This window comes from Lutjanus erythropterus, chromosome 20, assembly GCF_056507025.1.
Source record: "Lutjanus erythropterus isolate fLutEry1 chromosome 20, fLutEry1.hap2, whole genome shotgun sequence".
In the NCBI taxonomy this organism is placed as follows: domain Eukaryota; kingdom Metazoa; phylum Chordata; class Actinopteri; order Lutjaniformes; family Lutjanidae; genus Lutjanus; species Lutjanus erythropterus.
In genome coordinates, this window is record NC_139336.1 from 23,858,257 (window position 1) to 23,878,426 (window position 20,170).

The following is a 20,170-nucleotide window of genomic DNA, read 5'->3' on the forward strand; positions in this document are numbered from 1 at the left end:
TCATTTAATTATTTAAATATCTATTTTCGAGGAACGGAGCAAGCCGCCTCTTAAACGCTAACGGCAAAAGCGGTAATGATTCGGAGCAACCAGAGAAGAGACCAATTATTTTGTTCATTTAATTCAATATAGTGTAACATCACAAGTCTTGTTCTTCAAAACACAGGAGCAAACAAATTCCAAATTCACAAAAACAAATACTGGCAGTCTTATCAACACAACGCAATGGATGATGTACGCTTACAAATTAAGTCGCGAAGCTACAAACTTGCTCCTTCACACCTCCTGTCCCAGCCTGAATCCACTGTGTCTTCATCATCCCAGGAGTTTTTAAATATCTTTGTTTTAGAAGAGCTCAGTTTTTGTGACCTGAAACGCTGTTTTTGTGCGGATGAAAGGCGTAGAAAAGCTACTTTTATAAAAAATACCCGTGTATATGCGGGCTGGAGCTGCTGAAAACCACCTTGGTACTGTATTCCCTGTTGTTAAACTGGCTGCCATAAATCTCGGAAGCTGCAGTTACAAGAGAAAAGGTCCCCGTTACAACAACCTACTACTCCCCAAAGGACTTTAAGGTGTGTTTTTTCTGCAACAAACCAATAAATGATACCTCGGTCAGCTAAGACTCTTTTCACTGACTACCGGTTTTTGACTACTGGGGAGCAGCCTTATCTTCAGCTGCTGGTTTTTATCATTCTGATTTGTTCACAGCACATTTTTGTAGACTCAAAGCCCTCTACATTTCCCCTTACTAGAGGCAAGAGAACTACCAAGTGTCCTCATGTCTTGACCTTACCAAAGGAAGTTCATTTGCCTTAATCCATAATTGTCTCTAATACTCAAATCAGATCTCGGTGGGATCCTGTGCTGAAAAGAGCCTCTTGGCTTCTGCAGGAGAGCTGCACTCTGCCAGAGGAAAGTGCTGACTGGTGAAGAACGGGGTTATCAGGCTATGCAGTTAGTTAATAATGTTCAGGAATGATGTGGTGCCTGCCTAAGCCTGCATCCCCGCACTGTGCTGTTTTCTGCACTGAATACCAATACAGTATATGCATACTAAATAAAGGTGTGTCAGTGAAGTGTTAACGGATAGACAGGAAGCTCTTCCTCTTGAACTTTTCCTCGCCCCGAGGCTGTCAGTATGCCTGCAAGGCCCACGCAAACTTGACCTGCTTTTTTTTTCTGAAGGTTTCATTAAGAAAGAGGTGGAAAAGCAATTTGTCTCTCAGTCGTAACGAGTTGAAACAAGAAGATACAGTGTGAGGCGTCCGCGGGTTGAAGGCATTCCTGCGTGCGTCTGATCGATGGCCGGTCTGTCGCGCATATATCAGCCCGAGCCAGCAGCAACAGAGCAGTGGATCATGTTTAAAAATCATGTTTTTAATAATTGATCGTTTTTCTTGCTGTCTCAGTCACAGTTTCTCAATGTCAGTGTAATGTTTCTCTGCTTTAGAACACAGAGGACAGCTACTATTATGAATATCCTTACTATGAGGACGAGGATGGCAAGCCTTTCCCATCATCAACTGATACTGACACAATCACAAAAGAAGTCAAGGTAGTCAACTGCAAATTTACCTCATACATCAACGTCAATACAGTCATATTCCTTGAAATGCATCAAACTAATCGTCAATATCCTCTACCTTACAGGTGACAGACGGAGACAGCGTAGTGACTACCGTAAAGGAAGTTGTGGGTGGAGGTTCTGGTGGCAAAGTGGTGACCTCCATCTCCACCAGCTCATCATCCTCAGGCGGAGCCGGCCAGTCTGCGTCAAGCTCTTCAGGTACCACCACCGACGGAGGAGACACCTACGGAGAGGAGACCAGCCCATACGACGGCTACGACAGCTATGGCGCCTACGATACCTACTACGACGAGTCCACGGCGTCGCCTGATGGCGACACCTCCCGACGTGTCACCATCACCAGCACCAGCATCGGCACCGGTGGCGAGGTGGATCTGGGAGCAGTGGGAAAGATCGAGCTGGAAGCAGGCACCGGAGGAAGAGTCATCACCAGCGGAGGAGGGACTTCAATAACCATCACCAGCAATAAGACATCAGTAGGTTGACATTACGAGAACGTCCTTGCTTAATTGTTGTTGGTGAGACCTGTAGTCTGATAGATGTATTGACAGACTTCTTTGGACCCTTCCTTATGTTATAATCTGCCAGTCATGATGGGCAAAGCAAAGCCAGTGTGGCTTTATTTGAAAAAATCATCATGGAGGAATAAATGCTTGTATGTTAACAATATATTAATCGTTACAGTAATTTTTCAAGTTCAGTTTTATAAAAACTGTGTGATAGTAAACTTGATGTCTTTGGGGTTTGGACAGCTGGTCAGGCAAAACAAGATATTTAAAGGAAAGGCTAGCTAGCTAAAAAGCTAACAAAGCCTCACATTGTTTGCTCGCTGGTCCACCTTAAAAAATAATATCAATTTTTTCTGCTATAGCTAATAGACTGACTGTCGAGTTACCACAAAGACGTAGAATTTAAGATGAATTTTTCAGTGTTTTCCCAGATCCCTTTATCAAACAATTCAGAGATTTATCTGTAATAAAAATTATAATAACGTGTGATTTAAGAGGTCACAAACATCTTGTTTTTCTAGGTTTGTAACCTCTTCGTGTTCAGTTACGACTAACTGAAAGAAGCAACGCTGCAAATTCCAGAAACACTTTTTGCTTTTGGAGAATGCAAGAAACATCCTCAGCCCTGTCTCTAGTGTTGTTGTGCAACAGGTCTTCCCATCTGTCCTGTGCTTTATAACTCCATCTGCGTATATGTTCAAAACTATAACTTTGTATTTATAGGTTGGAGGTTCCTACGATGACTACGGCGATGGATACGAATATGGCGTGGACAGCCATTACACCACAGGTGAGGGTGGCAGCATTGGTGGTGGAGGCAGCAGCAGCAGCAGCAGCATACACATCAGTGGAGGTGGCGGTGGTGGCAGCAGCAGCAGCACAGTTCATATCAGCGGTGGTGGTGGTGGAGGAGGCGGCAGCAGCAGCAGTACGATCCACCTCGGAGGTGGAGGAGGCAGCAGCAGCAGCAGTTCTACCATCACCATCGGGGGCGGGTCTGGTTCTGCAGGAGGTGGTTCTGTCTCTGGGGGAGGATCTTCCACCGCTGGAGGAGGATCTGCCAGCGCCGGCACCGGAGCAGGGGGGTCAATCGCCACCGGAACGGGCCTGGGCCTGGATGGCGAGGGCGACTATACAGATCTGGATAAGTTCAAGGAGGAGCACATCTCCGATTATGAGGATTTGGGTAATTTGGATCTATATGAAGGCTATGAAGACATGGATTATGGCGAAAAGGGGGGCAACATGCTGCCTGCTGAGACCGATGAGTACTATGGACAGGTAAAGGCAAAGACATGAACTTGAGGATGAGGAAGATAGCATGATGAGGGTGATGGCCTGATTATGTTTGTTTCTGTGTGTAGGTCGAAACTCGCGGCGAGAAGGGACAGAAGGGAGAGCCTGCTGTTATTGAGCCTGTGAGTACCACTATTTAAACAACATACTCATGCAACAGATGTAGGCTGCATGTGCATCTGTGCACATGGGTGTATGCGTGGATGTTTGTGTTTGCGAGTGCATATGACTGATCCACATCTAAACACACACCAACCCTCGCTTCTGAACGAGAATCCTGAGGCCAAACACGCTCATTAAGGCCTACCAGACCTTTCTCATAGCATCCTCTGGTGAGTTCTCGCTCCTCGCTGCTCATCAGGACTAAACATTTGGAGAACAGCCATGCCGGGATTGTCAATAATCTCTAAACACAGTGTGGGTAGTGTGTAAACACACGGGGGGGAGATGGAGGGAGGGAAAGAATACAAGGAGAACAAAAGGGAGTAAGAAAAGACTTTTCTGCCAAAAAACCTACGCTTTTTAAAAATACAAACAGGTGGAAAATATCCAACCCTGATTCAGACACTCATATATACAGGTAATATTGTGAAAATGAACACGAATCCTTTTGTTTGCAAAGGCACATCAGACACAGAAAGATTTATGTTGCGAATACAGCTACAGCTGTTTCACTTCAAACAAATGTCACTGTGCTCCACTAAGTATACACGCCCCTGTGACTGAGTGTCTTCTTGTTTATACGTGAGAGCAGAAAGGAGTGTGTGTCTGAGTCCACTTCCTAGATGTTTGAGAACCAGTTTGAGTACACATCACCACCCTTGTCTCTTGTAAACATCGCGAAAAGCTGAAACAGACGTTTGTTTGTTGTGCACAAACATGAACACATGCACACCTTTTTTCCCAAAGGTCTGTTCCCTTTGCCATCACACACAATTCAAATTTATTGATGTAAACTGAAATTAAACAGTTCCATCAGTGTGGAGATGATTGCTCACCAAAATTAAATCAACTAAATAAAAAATAAATTTGAGCGCTGTCTGGATCTAGTAAGTACAAAAAAAGTTTACTTTAGGTATACCACAGCTTTACTTTTAGCTAGAAAGCTAAAAAGTTAACAAAAAACTACATTGTTGGCTAGTTAGCATAAACATTAGTTAGCCTGCTCATGATAGCTCTGTATTCCCTAACATAACATCACTTTGTTTGTTAGCTAGCTCAAAAGGTAACAAAAAGTTACATTGTATGCTAGCTAGATAAACGATTAGTTAGCCTAGTTAGCCCACTCATGGTGGCTCTGCTAGCTAACAAAAAACTTAATAAAACATTCCAGTCTTTGCTAACTAGCTTAATAGTTAGCTAAGTTAGCTTACTCATGATGGCTCGCCAGAGAAGCTCTAACTTCTCCTTTGAGAAAAGCTTGTTGGCCAAATGCATGAATGCATCTTCAAGACCCAGTTTGTAAAAACTGCAAAAAGCTGAAACAGACGTTATTGCACACAAACATGAACGCATACACACCTTTATTCCCCACGGTTCCCATCACACACACTGCAGGCAAAACACAGGCATGACCTGGGGAGTGTCAGAGATCAGTTGTGGTAATTTAATGATGAAAATGCTCCGTGGGTACAGCTCGGGGGTCGATGGAAAAAAAAAATGCTGGGATCACATATTTCAAATAAGTTTGTGGGTTCCTGTCCTCATAACAAAGCGGCAAGCCAAAACGTTACCCCAAGAGCAAACAAACAAAGATGTGTCTCTGTAGCCGCAGAGCTACAACGATGCATCTGTGATTCACATGCTGAGAGTCCAGACGAAAGTGAGAGGGCTGGCTGTTTTAACTCTTAGATATGTATCATCAAATACATCTCAAAGCACGGACACATGCATAAACTGGTTTTATGCATGTGTGATCAGAGCTCTGGTCTGTCAGTGTGAACAAATTAATTATCACTTCAGTTTGATCAGCGCTACCCCCGGCTTCTCCAGGTAGGGGAGCACCTCAGGGCGTCTTTCCCGCTGTGTCTCTGCAGTCGTTCACCCTCCTGTTCTCCATGGATTAATCGCGAGCAGAGCTGAAATGACAGGCAGGAATGTGCATTAATTTAGCAAAGACTCTGAGATGGAAAGTTGATAGCCAGGTGTGTCGGGACATGTAAGCATGTACATTTAATGCCTTCAACCAAAGCTCTGTATCAGTGGACACAGAATACACTTAAGAAGTAGTACTTGTGAATGAGGCCGTGAGATAGTTGTGAGGAATCTTGTGGTTTCTAATGATTTCTGTGCTTGTGTGTTTCAGGGAATGTTGGTGGAGGGTCCGCCTGGGCCTGAGGGGCCAACAGTGAGTAAATCTGTCTCAAATTTTGGCACTCTAAAACTGGGTTGCACATACAAAGATTAATTTAGTTCTAATCACAGTGAAGTAAAACTAGGTTTAAAATGAGTACACCCAGATTTAAAATTAAGTAGAGCCCTATTGCACAATTAAAAGTAATCTCCATTTAGTAAATCCAAGTCTATTGACAAGAGGGCCGAAAACTCTTTTTTAAAAGCTCTGTATGCCTTTGACTTTACATTGTTTGCTAACTAGCTAGAAAGTTAAATGTGACATTGTTTGCTGGCAAGCTCAAAGTTTACAAATTAATGTGTCATTTGCTAGTTAAAAAGTTAACAGTTACACTGTTTTTGAAAGCTAGTTCAAGACTTAAAATATTCTGTTGTTTGATAGCTAGCTAAGAAGTTAACAAATCATCGTATCATTGTATTGTCTGCTAGCTGTCTAAAGAGTTAGCAAATCGTATTGTTTGCCAGTTAAAAACTTAACAATTGATAGCTAGCTAAAGAGTTAACTTAGCCAAGTTAGCCTCCTCGTGGTAGCTTGGAAGAAAAAATAATTTGAGCAAAACTTGTTGGCTGAATAAATGGAGCAAAATGGACAAATAATAGAAGATTCCAAAAAACAGCATAGTAAGGAAAAAAGTGAATAACTGACAGTTACTCAGTCCATCTGAAAAAGTTAAACCTCTTTGAGTGTAAGGTTAAAATTAATATTGGACCACAGGTTAAACCTGGGTTTCGGTGTAACAGAAACAGATGTAATCTAGGTTTAGGCCAGAAGCTAGATTGAGATTTAGAGAGAGGTTTAAATTCAATCTTTCTTCATGTTAAACATAAAGTGATTCTTTGTAGTGCAGCCCAGCTTAAGTCTCTCCCCTTTAACTTCCTTTTCTGTTTAATTTCTTCCCTCTCTTTCTCTATGTCCCTCTTGATCACTGGCATTATTCTCTGAAATATCTGTTGATAAATAAAGGCTGATGTCACCCATTCTTCCAGTCTTGTTCAGTCTGTCTATGCTCCATCCCGTGGATAGGAAAATGTAAGTTTTACTGCCGTGAAACTCCCTGGCTGCCTGATTCCTAATGCAAAGGGAGTGGCCACAACAGTTCCCCCTGAAGAGATACGGACTAGCCCAGATGTTGAAGAACTAAATTATTTATCCAGGAAGATTTTTCAGACACAGTTGCTCTTGACACCCTGCAGATGGAGTCCCACAGAGTCCAGCCATTCAGCCATGAGCTATAGACAAATAAAGAGTGCCTCACAAAGGATTTACAGCTCAACAAGCTGTCCCGTATTGCCTCATGCATTCCTTTCTCCCATGTGTGACCACTTTGTGAGAAAAAAGGCGAGAGCTTAAGTGGAGCAAATATGAGTGTGCCTTTGTGTTGCATTATGTCTGTATGATGTGTGTAAGATGAGATGTTTTGCTTGTGTTAGGGTCTCCCCGGACCCCCAGGTGCTTCTGGCCCACCAGGCAGCCCTGGAGATTCCGGAGAGAGGGTAAGTATGATTCTATACGTCACACAAAGCTCTAAAAAATACAGAAAATAACCACATTTCTGTCAGTGCGCGTGTGCTCATGTGTGTGTTGCTTTCCGTCTAAGGGTCCTCCGGGTCGTCCTGGTCTTCCTGGTGCTGATGGTCTGCCAGGACCCCCTGGAACTGTCCTCATGCTGCCTGTAAGTACATTAAAAAATAGAGTTAAAAATAGCAAAATAGTCTGTTTTTATGTTTACCCCACTCATAAAGTGCTAAAACATTTTCCATGTGGGTTTATGTCCTTGTTTAGCCCTGTTTAAAGCCAAGTATGATGTATCTCTCTGTTTCATCAATAACTCTGACATGTGGTTTACGCTGTTTAGTGGGTTGAAGGGGGTTTCCTTTGAAACCTTTTTAATAGACCTTACAAATATTTAGCCATGTAAATCTGTGCTTTAGCAACCCCTTGTGGTGTGTTTAGTAAGTTAGTTAGCCCCCGTCAAATCAGCCCAACTCAAATAGGCCTCTTTCTCACCCATTATTGAGATTTAGGACAATTTTACTCTTCCATTATGCTTGGAAAGTGTATTTTAAAAGATCATAGTCTTTGCTTTTAAACTTTGCAGCGGGCCAACCTCCTAGTTATTTAATTTTTTATTAACTCCGTCAGAGTTGACAAAATGTTTCATATTTTAATTTCACAGCTGCAAGTTGCTCAGAGTTCTCTTAATGCCAATCAAAATACACATTTTAGACTATAATTTTTTTTTCAGCTTTGATTTGGAAGGGCTAGGAAGTTGACATGTTATGACTGAGACACGTCAGACAGCAATATTATTTAATAAATTTGTCAAAAAATAGAAAGCTTACCAGTGCCTGTGCAGTTTTCCTGTCTTTTTTAAACGAGGAAGTGAGACAGTGGTCCTTAGGATATAGCTAAACCTTTTTATGCCTGATTAAATTGTTTTTTGTAAAAATCAGATGGAGCTAACAGAAATCTTGGACACAATTTAAATTGGACTGAAAGGGAGACTTAAAGGATGTGCACATATATAAAGAATAAATCTTCACTAAAAAAAATGGAATTAGACTATTAATTATCTTTAAGTAAGTTTCAACTTTTTCAACATTCTTTCATAAAAATTCTATCGAGTGTCCTCCCAGGAAGTCGTCTAGCTTCAGACAGGAAGCAAAGCAACACTATCAGTTCTTTCTGTAGCTTCAGCTGCGTCCGATGATACGACGGCGACACTTACAGAGTCCTGATAACGACTTCCTACGCCGTCTAACTTTCTTTTCCCTATACTTGGAAGATGTCAGTTGCTCCTGATGAGTTGTGCAGATGTTGAAGTTGCGGTTTTTCGGGGGTCCGCGGGGCTGTCTGGGCGAGCCATGTGGCGAGCGCCGTCTGGACAGGAACTCGAGTCGTTCTGGTGTATCCACTGGCAGAAAGCACGACCTGAAATCTGATCTTTGAGCTCCGAGGCTAATGAGAAACATGCATTGTTGTTTCACCCGTCTCTCACCAGAGGATTCTTTGGTTCGGCGTTGAAATTTGGGAATCATCACATCACGGTTAAATGACAGCTCTTAACACCTGCTTAAACGGTCCGCTCGCGTTTATCCAACAGTGATGCATCGTCTCTTTATTGTCTGTTGACAGTCGACTCTGCCGTGAATTGATGTCCTAATTATACAGTTCACGCGTCCCTGAGAATTGGGACGAATCATGTCCTACATAAAACCTTTAAAAACTATTAATAGCGACAATATAATCCTAATTTTTTCATTAAAATGTTTCCTATAAGGATTTATGTACAGTAAATGTGAACTATATATAATTTTTGAGATGTTGTGGTTTGCTTTAATTTTTCTAAATTCTATATTTGCTCTACATGATAAAATAAACTTGTCCCAGACAAGAATTCACAACTCAACTTAAAAATATGTTAAAAGCCTTCAAGATCTAAAACTACCAATACCTACTGATAACATAGGCATTAAAATCTCTAATTCTGATAATCTTTATTTTAAAATAACTTTTTAATGAAAATGTTGGCTGATTTGTGATTCCATGTGACGTATTTGGCGTCCACATTTAATAAAACATTTAGTCACTAGGAGGTTGGCCTGTTACAAGGTTTAATAGCCGAGAGTTTGATCTTTTAAAATGTATATTTCCCAGCGTAATTGAAGAGTGATAATCAAAACCGTCTCAAAATACAGTTTTCTCACAATTCTCATTGTAACGTAGCAGAACATTTGGTTCAAGGTTTGATGACGCAGAGGAATGTCAGTGAAGAAATGAGAAGGAATGTCAAAAAAAACGCAAAAAGAAGATGAAGAGAGAAGGAATCAAAGACAGACCGAACGGCTCACAGACTGGCAGGCAGAAAAAGAAATAGCTGCATATATTTGATTTAGTCTAAGATAGCGGAGGGCAGGGCCAATATTTAATCGAACTCAGCAGAATTCTAGTCAGAAGAAGAAAAGTGTGGGATTTGCACAATAATGTGAAAAGTTTGTGGTGCAGTGGATCTGACTCAGCCCCGATGTTCTGAATCAACTGTTTGTATTTTGCTTGATGGTAACAATGTCTCTGTGATGGTGAAATCTTGAGCATCTGTTCAGCCGACCGGCAGCCGGCCTCCTGAGAACTGTGCTAGTACATAACCAGACCCAGCGCGCCTGGCCCAAACAAACCTGTGTTGCACCACAATCCTGGATATTCACCTACTGTATGGTGCAGTTCCGGCTTATCACCACCAGATGCCAGTAGAATTCGAGGCTCGCGGCCTGCAGAAGCAGCTCCTGATGGTGCTGGTTTGGCAGCTGGAGGCTCATTCTTACTGTAGCTCAACATCTGTTGCATAGTTTCAAGATGAGGACACTCTATTTAAGAAAGGTTGAGGATATTGTTGGGAATTGATTTCAGGTTTTAAAATAAAATATTCAGTTCCACACTTTTCTCACTTATTTTTTTACCAGTGCTTCCTGTGTGCTGGTGTCGTCTTTACTGGGCAGGTTTTCCGTACCTGGGTCTAAGGAACGGAGCTACTGTACACACTCTTAGAGATAAGGGTTCCAAAAGGGTTCCTCCTGAAGGGCTGAGTTTCTACCTAGAACCATTTGCTCCTGAGGAGCCCTTTTTTTTAAATAAAGGGTTTGTCAAGGGTTCTTTGTAAGACTTTTCATCTAAAGAACCTTTATTGGAAGAAAGACTTTAGAAGGATTGTTGAAATCCTTGAAGAACTCTTTCATCTAGGGTCCTTTTTCTTTACCATAATATTAAAGAGTTCTTGGTAGAACCCTCTGGGTGAGTTCTAGATAAAACCCTTGATATATGAAAGGGTTCTTGGTAGAACCCCCTGCGTGGGTTCTAGCTGAAAGCCTTGGACTATAAAAAGGTTTTCAGTAGAATCTGCTGGGTGAGTTCTAGATGAAACCTTGGAATATAAAAATGTGCTCACTGGAACCCCTTGGTTTAGTTCTTGTTAGCACCTAGATAGAACCATTACACCACAGAAGAATTGTCCTTTAGAACCTCACATAGATGGTTCTGGTTGGACAGATGACTCTCGGTACAACCCCTTATGTTGAGTTTCAGGTAGAACTCTTTCAAGTGGAACCTTTATGAAAAGTTTTACCAGGAACCAAAAAGGGTTCTCCTATAGGGACAAGACCAGGAACCTTTATTGTTCTAGCCAGCCCTTTTATTTCTAAGAGTGCGCTATATGCTGGTATCATCTTTACTGGTTTACTGGTTTTTCTTTACCCGATCGAGAGTCAAAAGGACGAAGGCATCACACACAGTACGGACTGAAACCCCCTCCTGAGATAAACTGAGATTTGTGACATCAGACCGTAGAAATCCTAAATAAATGTGACCGGATGTGTTGTTTCCCTCCACAGTTCAGAATGAGCGCTGGAGGTGACTCCGGACAGAAAGGACCTGCTGTGTCAGCACAGGAGGCCCAGATGCAGGCCATCATGCAGCAGGCCAGGGTGAGTTCACACACAAACACACCAGACTGCAGCAGTCACTTTTATACTCTGCTCTACTTTTTTATACATAAACATCTTCCAAACCTGCTTCACCTGCTGTCTTTTTCTTATTGTTTTGTTAATGTTAAGATATTTTTATTCCTTTTCTGCTTTGCTGCTAAAATATTACACTAATGACTTTAAACCATTTTTTGTATCTATCATTTTACTTTATTATCATTTTATTTTTCTATTGTTTATTAACTTGCAAGTTGCCTACAAACATACTTCATATGCAAATTTACACACAGGACACAAAGGTTGTCAAAAGTATTATTGCTAATTTTTTAATACCAAACGACTAAATACTAACATTTCATAGTAAATAAATACTGAAAGTATAAAAAGTGTATATCAAAGTTTTAAATTCTGGTAAAAACTGATAAAACACAACAAAAATAAGCTTAAAGCTCTCACACACATGCAAATGTTACATGTTACATGTTACATTCAGTCTTTTATCCTATATGTTTTTATTTCTATCGCATGTTTTTTTAATCCTTTATTTCTCCTGCTTTCAGCTCGCCATGCGCGGCCCCACAGGTCCAATGGGTTTGACTGGCAGGCCCGGCCCTCTGGTACGTGTTTTAAATCACGTCACGGACTCAAAATCAATAGACATTTTATGTATTAAAAAAAATAAGTTATTGTCATGCGCAGTACACAGATTGACTATACAAACAGTTTGTAGCTGAGTTGGATGCTAGTATTAGTTTAGTGTTGATCAGATTTTCTTTTTCTTCTCAGGGTCCTCCTGGTGTACCAGGCCTGAAGGGAGAGTCTGGAGAGGCAGGTCCTCAGGTACGACATGTCAAAATGTGTCTATCAATCAGTCTAAATCCAAGAAATCCTTAATCTCAATCTGTCATGCTTTTATCCTGTGCAACCAGGATAAAATTCTTATCCATTGCTCTTTTTTCGTTCTTCTTCTTTTCTTTTCTTTTTGTATTGTTTGTCTTTTCTTTTTTCCTTCTTTTTCTTTTCTCTTCTTTCTGATCCTTGAGTCTGTAATAAAGTTTGAATTTTTCTTGCTTTTCTTTTTTCCTTTCCTGTAGTTTTAGCAAATTATTTTCGCACAGATAAAGTAGAGTAATGTGCAGCTTTTGTTGTTTTAGTTTTAGTATATGATTTAGTCTAACGTTTTCCAGGACAGGAACATAAAGAAAAATAGAGAAAGTAAAATGTTTTTCTTTTTCAGGGACCACGTGGTCCTTTGGGATCCCCAGGCCCTCCTGGAAAACCCGGCAGAAGGGTAAGTGTGGCTCAAACTGCGACATACGACCCTCTGATACTCATACAGAGACGTTTCTGTACAGTTCAGAGTGGTGAATGAAAAGCCATGGATATTGTGGTCTCCTTTGTCTTCACTGTATGTTTGCAGTGATCCTGCTCATCTGTTGGCAGACATGTTATGTAACTGTTGTTATTTTTACAGGGTCGGTCTGGATCTGATGGTGCCAGGGGCATGCCAGGACAGTCTGGACCCAAGGTACCTTGTCTGCCACATTTGTGATGCACTTAAAAGCACCATACTTCATAATGCCAGTTTAAGTGTGTTTTTGAAGCCTGTACAAAAGATATGCAACTTTTCTGTCTTTGCTCCTCAGGGAGACAGAGGGTTTGATGGTCTGGCTGGACTTCCCGGTGAAAAAGGACACAGAGTGAGTCGTTTTGTGGTGCTATGAAAGGTGTGGAAGTGTTTGTTTTGATGTGTGCCACTGTTAAATCTGAATGTTTGTTGTTGCAGGGTGAACCCGGCCCCTCCGGACCTCCTGGTGCTCCTGGAGAGGATGGAGAGAGGGTAAGGAAACAGAAAAATCACGATTTCAAACCTGTCTTTTTTTGTTTTTCCTCTGCTTATAGTTACAGTTCTAGTGTTTCTTTCTCTTAATTAGTCATGCATATCACCATCTAATTGACATAAGTACATTTATTACATGAATATGAAGACATGTAGTTACTGTAGTTTTAAAAACGGTTTTCCCTATCATGTCATGTCTGGAAAAAAACCCAAATGAACACTGAAAGCAGGCTTCTTGATGAGTAAAAGCAAATTATTTAAGCAGCATTTGAATAGGAATGAATCAGTCTTAAGGTTTTTGTTCCATGTAGGCGGATTTCACTGTATCAACCTAAAAGGCCTGTTAGAACTAAATCTTTTCTTCATGTATCTCATGCCTTAAATATTCCACTTATCCTGCAGAGAGACAGAAATTACTCTGAACTGAGCTTCTTCCTCTCACCGTTCGCCTCTGTTTTTTGTTTTTTTTTTTTAGTCTGTGCACACCTTCTGATGTCCCTCAGCCACCCTCATTACCCACAGCTGATACAGCAAAACAAAACAAAACAAAAGTGTTATGTTGTCTTCTAGCTCGCAAAAAAGTCGACAAAACAGTACACTGGTTGTGTGCAAAATCATTTACTTATCCACTGCTTCCTTCTCGCTATCTGGAGAAACATTTCAGGCACTTTTCTCTGCACTGTTAATTGCGTTATTGCTGTTGTTTTTTCTTGCAGTGCAATGGTCTGTATTAATTGGTTAATGACTACAGTACACTACTTTTCACAATGTATTGTGGGATACTTTGAGTCCACTCTATATAGGGTATAATAATTATTATTATTATACATTTGGACAGCACTACAAAATGGCCTGCTCACTAGATAGTGGACTATGCAATCAACAGTGAGGGAATTCAGACATTGTTTGCTAACTAACTAAAAAGTTAACAAAACATTACTTTGTTTGCTAGCTAGCCAATAACACAGGAAGGGAAAAAGACTGCATGCTAATTACTCAATCCATCTCGAACATTTTAAAAGTTTAACTTCCTCAAGTGTAAGTTTAAAGTTAATACTGGATTACAATTTCAATTTAATGTTTTGGTGCAACAGAAATAAATGTAATCTACATTTAGAGCAAAACTAAACTGAGGTTTAAAGTAAGGCAGAAATTACTCTGAGTTGAACTTGTTCCTCTCACAAAACTTACCGTGATGTCAGCACCCGAATTTTCCCTTTTCCACTCTCTGTCTCCCCTTTTCGCTCAATTTTCCCCTTAATATTTTTTGACCTCTGCACATCTTTATCTGCTCCTAATCTCCCTCCACCATCCTCATTACCCACAGCTGATGCAACCTGATCCCCCCTCTTCCTCTGCTTTTCTTTTCCTCCTGCCTCCCCATTATCCGTCGACCCTCACGTCCTCACTCTTCGCCTCCATTATCATTCACCGTCTGTTCCACATTCTGACCCGTTCTCTCTCTTTCCCAGGGAGATGATGGAGAGATCGGACCCAGGGGGCTTCCTGGTGAACCAGTGAGTGATCGCATGTGTTACCACTGAGCCTGAGACTGTACGATAGAGCTGAGGGCCCTGTTTTCATCATGTCATTGTGTTAGCGAACAATCATACAGCCTGATGATATCATATATCATCTGCAGACTGCTCATATTGATATAAATGGAGATTTTTTAGCTCTATACTGCTGGAAAGTGTACAATAATCAGTGCTTCATCTGTGCAAGAGAGTCTTTGGAGGTGAGAAATGCATGCAGTGCACATGAAGCTTGTTATAATAGCCTCCCACTCTCCCTCGGCGGGGTATTCCCGACAGAGGGGGAGAAAGACGGGGAAGGAGAAACCATCTGAAAGCCCTTGATATCTCCTGCTATGATGTATTTTGTCCACCAGGGTGTGCTACATTGGTTTGAATCCACTCTGCCAGGACAATACGTCTTGTTAGGTAACTGTAGCTGTGAGGCAAAGCACAGAAATTCAAAGCATTGTTTGATAGGCGTAGCTGTGGGGGAATGTGTAGTAAAAAAAAAAAAAAAACTTCAGTTCCCCCTCAGAATTTCCTCAAGGACATTTGGGAAGTCGGGCTGTTTCCAGAAGTATAATTTCGAAACTTGATTTAGCTGAACATGTTTAATAATTCATCAATCCTTTCGCAGGTGTGATATCACTCTCAATCTCATTTCCCTTCTTGTGTCCTAGGGGCCCCGTGGTTTGCTGGGACCAAAAGGACCTCAGGGACCTCCCGGACCCCCTGTGAGTCCCCGTCCTCTCTCCGCTCACCTTTTCATATCAGTTCTGTGAGAGTAGATTTACTGTTTAGACAGCCGAATCCATCTCGTAGGCAACGAGAACGAAAAGACACGGCAAACAACACCCGCAGGGAAATAGAAAACTCAATATATTTCAGACAGCATACACAAAGAGTAGCATATGTTATTGGGTTTAACTGCAGCCTCTCAGACAACTGTCTACGGCTTAAACTTAATGCTTATATTGTTTCAACGGATTTAATTTAACATGGACAGTGGGCATCAATCAAGCAGCTTATTTTGATCTGATATCCCTCTGCAGCATGTAGAGATCCCAAATACAATAAATCATACGCTCAAATTCATACGGTGCAGATAAAAAAGCCAAGGTGTAGTATACGAACGCCTTTTCAGATTAGTCTGCAGCCAAGAAGAGTGAGATTTTACAGCTAGAAGTGGAACCAAAATATCAACTTTTTCAGTGTATTGCAGATTTACTGGCCTTGTTTGCTCTAAATGTTGTGTTTATCTTATCCTGTAGGGTGTTACTGGAATGGACGGCCACCCTGGACCCAAAGGAAACATTGTAAGTAAAGCTAGAATAGATGAACCAGGTGAAAACTGATTCAAAATGACAGGGATCATTATTTGCATGATCCTGATCCTGAACAGATCTAAAATAAAAAACATAATAGGTTGAGTATTCATTCTTTTTGCAGCAGATAGGCAAGGCTTTGGTCTGTAGAGTCGTCATGTTCTACTATCACGATGACGCCAGTTTGTTAGGTGTGGTGCAAAACGGATGACAACACAAGGTGGCGCTGTGAAGTGGCGCCAGTGGAGGAGCGGAGGGACGGTTCATGTCAGAGGGAGAACAAGAGAAATAGGATTCAGGCGTCAGGAGTCAGTATTCAGTGGTAGTTTTGAGCTTCGTTTGTACAGATTTTAAGGATATGAAGCATTTAAAGAAAACCTATGACAGAACTTTTTGGGCCGTGCACCCCCTTCTACATCCCAGCCAAGTTACTCAGCAATAAAGTCAAATTGTAATGTTTATTAGTATAATGTAATTTATAATGTATATATTATTTAAAATGTTACTGGTGCATCAATGTTATTATTATTATTAATACATTTGCCATATTGTTATCAGTTAGTTTCTTCAGACACCTTTCGAAACGGGGGATGCAGCATCACAATAACCAAAAATACCAGTACAGTCATTGGCGGACCGTTTTAGTTGCAGAGTTCAAATAGTTAAACTGCTAATATTCTGTATCCAACACTCTCTATTTCCAAGATAAAACCAAAAAACACACAGGACTGTCGCAGAGTCTTTAAATCATCTCTCTCTCTTTATTTTATCCTCATTGTTGCCTCACGAGCCCTTTCTCTCTCTTTCACTCGCACACAAACACACACAGCAGTACAATCAGAGGATACTTAGCAGATAATGAGGAATAGACCGACTGTGTTTAGATCCATTTGAGCAGTCCGCCACCGCCAGTTGGATCATTCCAGGTCAATTTCTGGTTGCGCCTGACTGTAATGAGAGAATACCTGGCTGCTGGAGCAGCTTGTCTGCTCTGTTGGGAATCTTCCAACTAGGTAGAGATGGAAGATCCACAGCTTTCCCACACTCCTGGACCGGGGCTGCATAATTGATTGCCAGTTATCTGAGAGGGGAATGTGTTTTGTGTTTGTGGTTCAGCAGTTTCTTTCATTAGGAAAGTCAGAATGTGTACTGCGTATGTGTTTGTATCTTCTATCATGAGCCAGAGCGAGATATTCTGCTATTTTCCAGGAAAAATATGGCCTGTGTGCTTTGTAGGGATGTGCAGATCAACTGGCCAGAGACCGGAACTGGCCGGTTTTCAGCGTGACTGACCCTGACCAGTGACCGGCCGGTCAGCGTCACATATCCAGTTCTGCTCTGGTCTCCTGGTCAAATTCATGCACGATGGTCACGTCATGCACGCGGCAGATACACTGACTATAACGTCACACGCTTTGATGCGTTTTCTCAAACATCTTCTCATCCAGACTCATTTAACTTTCCCCTCTGTATTTTTCACTGCAAAGCTGAACTATAGCAAACGTCAGTTATATCCGCTTCAGCACGAGATCACATAAAATCAAGCTCTACGGGATCCCGCGACATCTCGTGAGATCGTGCTCCCGTCTCGTACAGAATCTTGGCCTGGCTGTGACCAGGAGCACTTTTGGAGAAAATGTGAAAGTTATTTAATAGTCAGTGTTTTATTAAGAAGAGCAAATTCAAATTTACAAGAAAGGTTTGCGAATGCTGTCGATTCTAGGTCTTAGAAAGACTGAAAATCAGGATCGGCCAAAATCCGACTCAACAGATCAGACCCTGAAAAAATTGGAATCTGCCAAGAAAATTGAAATCAGTGCATCTCCAGTACTGTGTTTGTGTTTGTGTCTTCTGTGTTGAGCTAGAACAAAATATTTTGCTATTTGTCTCAAAATTCTGGCCTGTTTATTGTGTCATTTTGTGTGTCTGTTTAGGTATAACAAGGTAAATCTGTTCAGAGTGTACTGGATATGTATTTGTGTCTTCTACCCAGAGCGAGATATTCTGCTATTTGTCTCAAAATTATGGCCTGTTTAGGTAGAAGAAGGCAATAATGCAGTGACGCTCTGTTGGACAGCTTCTCAGTCAGAATGTTTACAGCGTATGTATGTGTGTCTCCTGTGTTGAGCTAGAACGAGATATTCGGCTATTTGTACAAAAAATGATGGTGTGTTTAGGTATAACAAGGTAATAATGCAGTGGAAAGCTTCTACTTTATATCTGTTCAGAGCAACATTTCACTTTTAATGGAGCATATGGAGCAACAAATCACTCTTACCTGCACATTAGCACGTTCTGCTCAAGCAGATTAAGTGATCAATCTTTGTATTTTTAATGAGAATCCTAAAATTAGCTGTTTTTTTTTTTTTTTCCAGGGACCTCAAGGAGAGCCAGGACCTCCCGGACAGCAAGGCAACCCAGGTGCTCAGGTCAGTGATGAACAGTTTGTCTGATGTTAGATTTCTCTCCCATCCATCAAATAAAATGTTCTGAGCGTGTTGTATTCTCTCCACAGGGACTTCCAGGGCCCCAAGGAGCTATCGGACCTCCAGGAGAGAAGGTAAGTTATCACATGATCGCTGACTAACTCTAATATATTGTGAGACGTGCCAATTCTGCAACTCCACAGGAAGGAGAGAAACTGCCAGCTCGATAAAATGTTAATAAACACAAAGCCCCTAAATCTATAAAATTGCAGGAAATTGTCTCATTCATTTGCATGAGCTGAAAGCCAAGTTGCTATCTTATTCAGTTCCAAATGCTTATCACACTATTATGCAAACGTGTCCCCGTCCCCAACGCAGGCCCAAATAGTGCCTAGTAGACAGTACAGATAGATTTTAATCCTGATACATTTTAATCCAATTTCAGCTAAATCACATCTGCCTGCTTATATGGAGAGTTTTCAGTTCATTATTGAACAGTTGGAATTTAAAAATGAATAATAATGTAAGTTATTATGTTTCCTCTGATCATAAAGAAGACTGTGGCCATCTGAAGCAAAAGAGAGAGGAGTAGAAAGTAGATACAGAATCCTTTTATTACAAGTGACCAGTAGTTCTGATTGATCATTAATCAAAAGCAGACCTGCGGGATGATTTAACAATAAAGTTTCAAGGTTTATTTACTAAGTTTTGACAAGGCAGGGTGCAGCAGTATGAAAACAGTGAATCCTGAGATACACCAAACATAAGTGATCAACATCATAAGCAAAAGCATAAAGTCAAGAGTATAATCCCTAAGATAAATGTCATTTTGCCCATATTTATGCGGCTGCCCTTTAAAGTTACCACCTACTGACCTGCCCTGGCCTGTGCAAGAAGTCTTACAATCTAGAATTTAATGCATCACTAAATGTATTAGATGGACCGTTAACTTTAGGATGTAGTATGCAACATGAATAATTTGGGTAATTTGGTGCCACTATCAATACATCAATACTTTGGTTCATGATCAAATATTTATAAAACTAATGTTTCCATTAGCCTCATCTGTTCTCATTGCCAGTCAGCCAATGTTATAGCTCACTAAACTGAAATGGTAATGACTGTAAACGTTATACCTGCTAGCATGTTAGCATTGTCGCTGTGAGCGTGTTAGCATGCTGGCGTTAGCATTTATCCTTTTAGATAAACTGCAAATGTAAAAACCCCCTGAGGTAAATTGTGATTTGCATATTGGGCTATATAGATAAAATCTAACTTGTCTTGTGTCATGTGGGTTTCTCCACTGCCCCGCCTCTTCAGGAGGCAAGCGGCAGGTCCCGAGTCTGTTCAGTGCAACTGGAAAAGTGAACGTGAGCACAGGTTTTGACTGATTCTTTTGCCTGATAGTCACCCAAATAAATCACGGACCCATTTTTCACAAGCTGCATATCTTCTGAACATTCTGACACAAAAGTGCGTTTTTCAGGCACACAGATCAGGAGAAAATTAACTTCTGATAACACAGATCTGTTCAATAACTGCAACTCGGGGTCACAGATCTATTTTTATGGATTTGCCATTTGGCAGAGTAAAACGCATGACATATTTTCTCAAATAGTGACAGGCAGCATTGGAATGAGAGACAGAAGGCTTCAAACCTTTCATGGAATTCAACACGGGGAACGGGAACTTTTAAACATAAATAAAACAGCAAACTCAACAAACTCGGTTCACAGATGTCGGGACGTTGACAGGAAAAATCTGATCCGCTCCCATTCGCCCCGCTAAAGTTGCTGCCTTACACTGTTAATACAAACTCATATCCATTTCAAATTA

General features: G+C 41.1%; 1 protein-coding gene across 1 annotated transcript in view; it reads left to right on the forward strand.

Annotated features, from left to right (window-relative positions):
• Positions 1 to 20,170, forward strand: part of col5a1 (procollagen, type V, alpha 1) — a 120,428-nt gene that overhangs the window by 56,276 nt on the left and 43,982 nt on the right. The window contains exons 6-24 of the mRNA XM_084745798.1: positions 1,454 to 1,558; positions 1,654 to 2,067; positions 2,824 to 3,381; positions 3,465 to 3,518; positions 5,702 to 5,743; positions 7,180 to 7,242; positions 7,347 to 7,421; positions 11,134 to 11,226; positions 11,787 to 11,843; positions 12,013 to 12,066; positions 12,464 to 12,517; positions 12,701 to 12,754; positions 12,873 to 12,926; positions 13,013 to 13,066; positions 14,539 to 14,583; positions 15,264 to 15,317; positions 15,855 to 15,899; positions 18,284 to 18,337; positions 18,424 to 18,468. Coding sequence (XP_084601924.1) covers positions 1,454 to 1,558; positions 1,654 to 2,067; positions 2,824 to 3,381; positions 3,465 to 3,518; positions 5,702 to 5,743; positions 7,180 to 7,242; positions 7,347 to 7,421; positions 11,134 to 11,226; positions 11,787 to 11,843; positions 12,013 to 12,066; positions 12,464 to 12,517; positions 12,701 to 12,754; positions 12,873 to 12,926; positions 13,013 to 13,066; positions 14,539 to 14,583; positions 15,264 to 15,317; positions 15,855 to 15,899; positions 18,284 to 18,337; positions 18,424 to 18,468 — 1,974 coding nt within the window. The remainder of the gene's footprint in view (positions 1 to 1,453; positions 1,559 to 1,653; positions 2,068 to 2,823; positions 3,382 to 3,464; positions 3,519 to 5,701; positions 5,744 to 7,179; positions 7,243 to 7,346; positions 7,422 to 11,133; positions 11,227 to 11,786; positions 11,844 to 12,012; positions 12,067 to 12,463; positions 12,518 to 12,700; positions 12,755 to 12,872; positions 12,927 to 13,012; positions 13,067 to 14,538; positions 14,584 to 15,263; positions 15,318 to 15,854; positions 15,900 to 18,283; positions 18,338 to 18,423; positions 18,469 to 20,170) is intronic.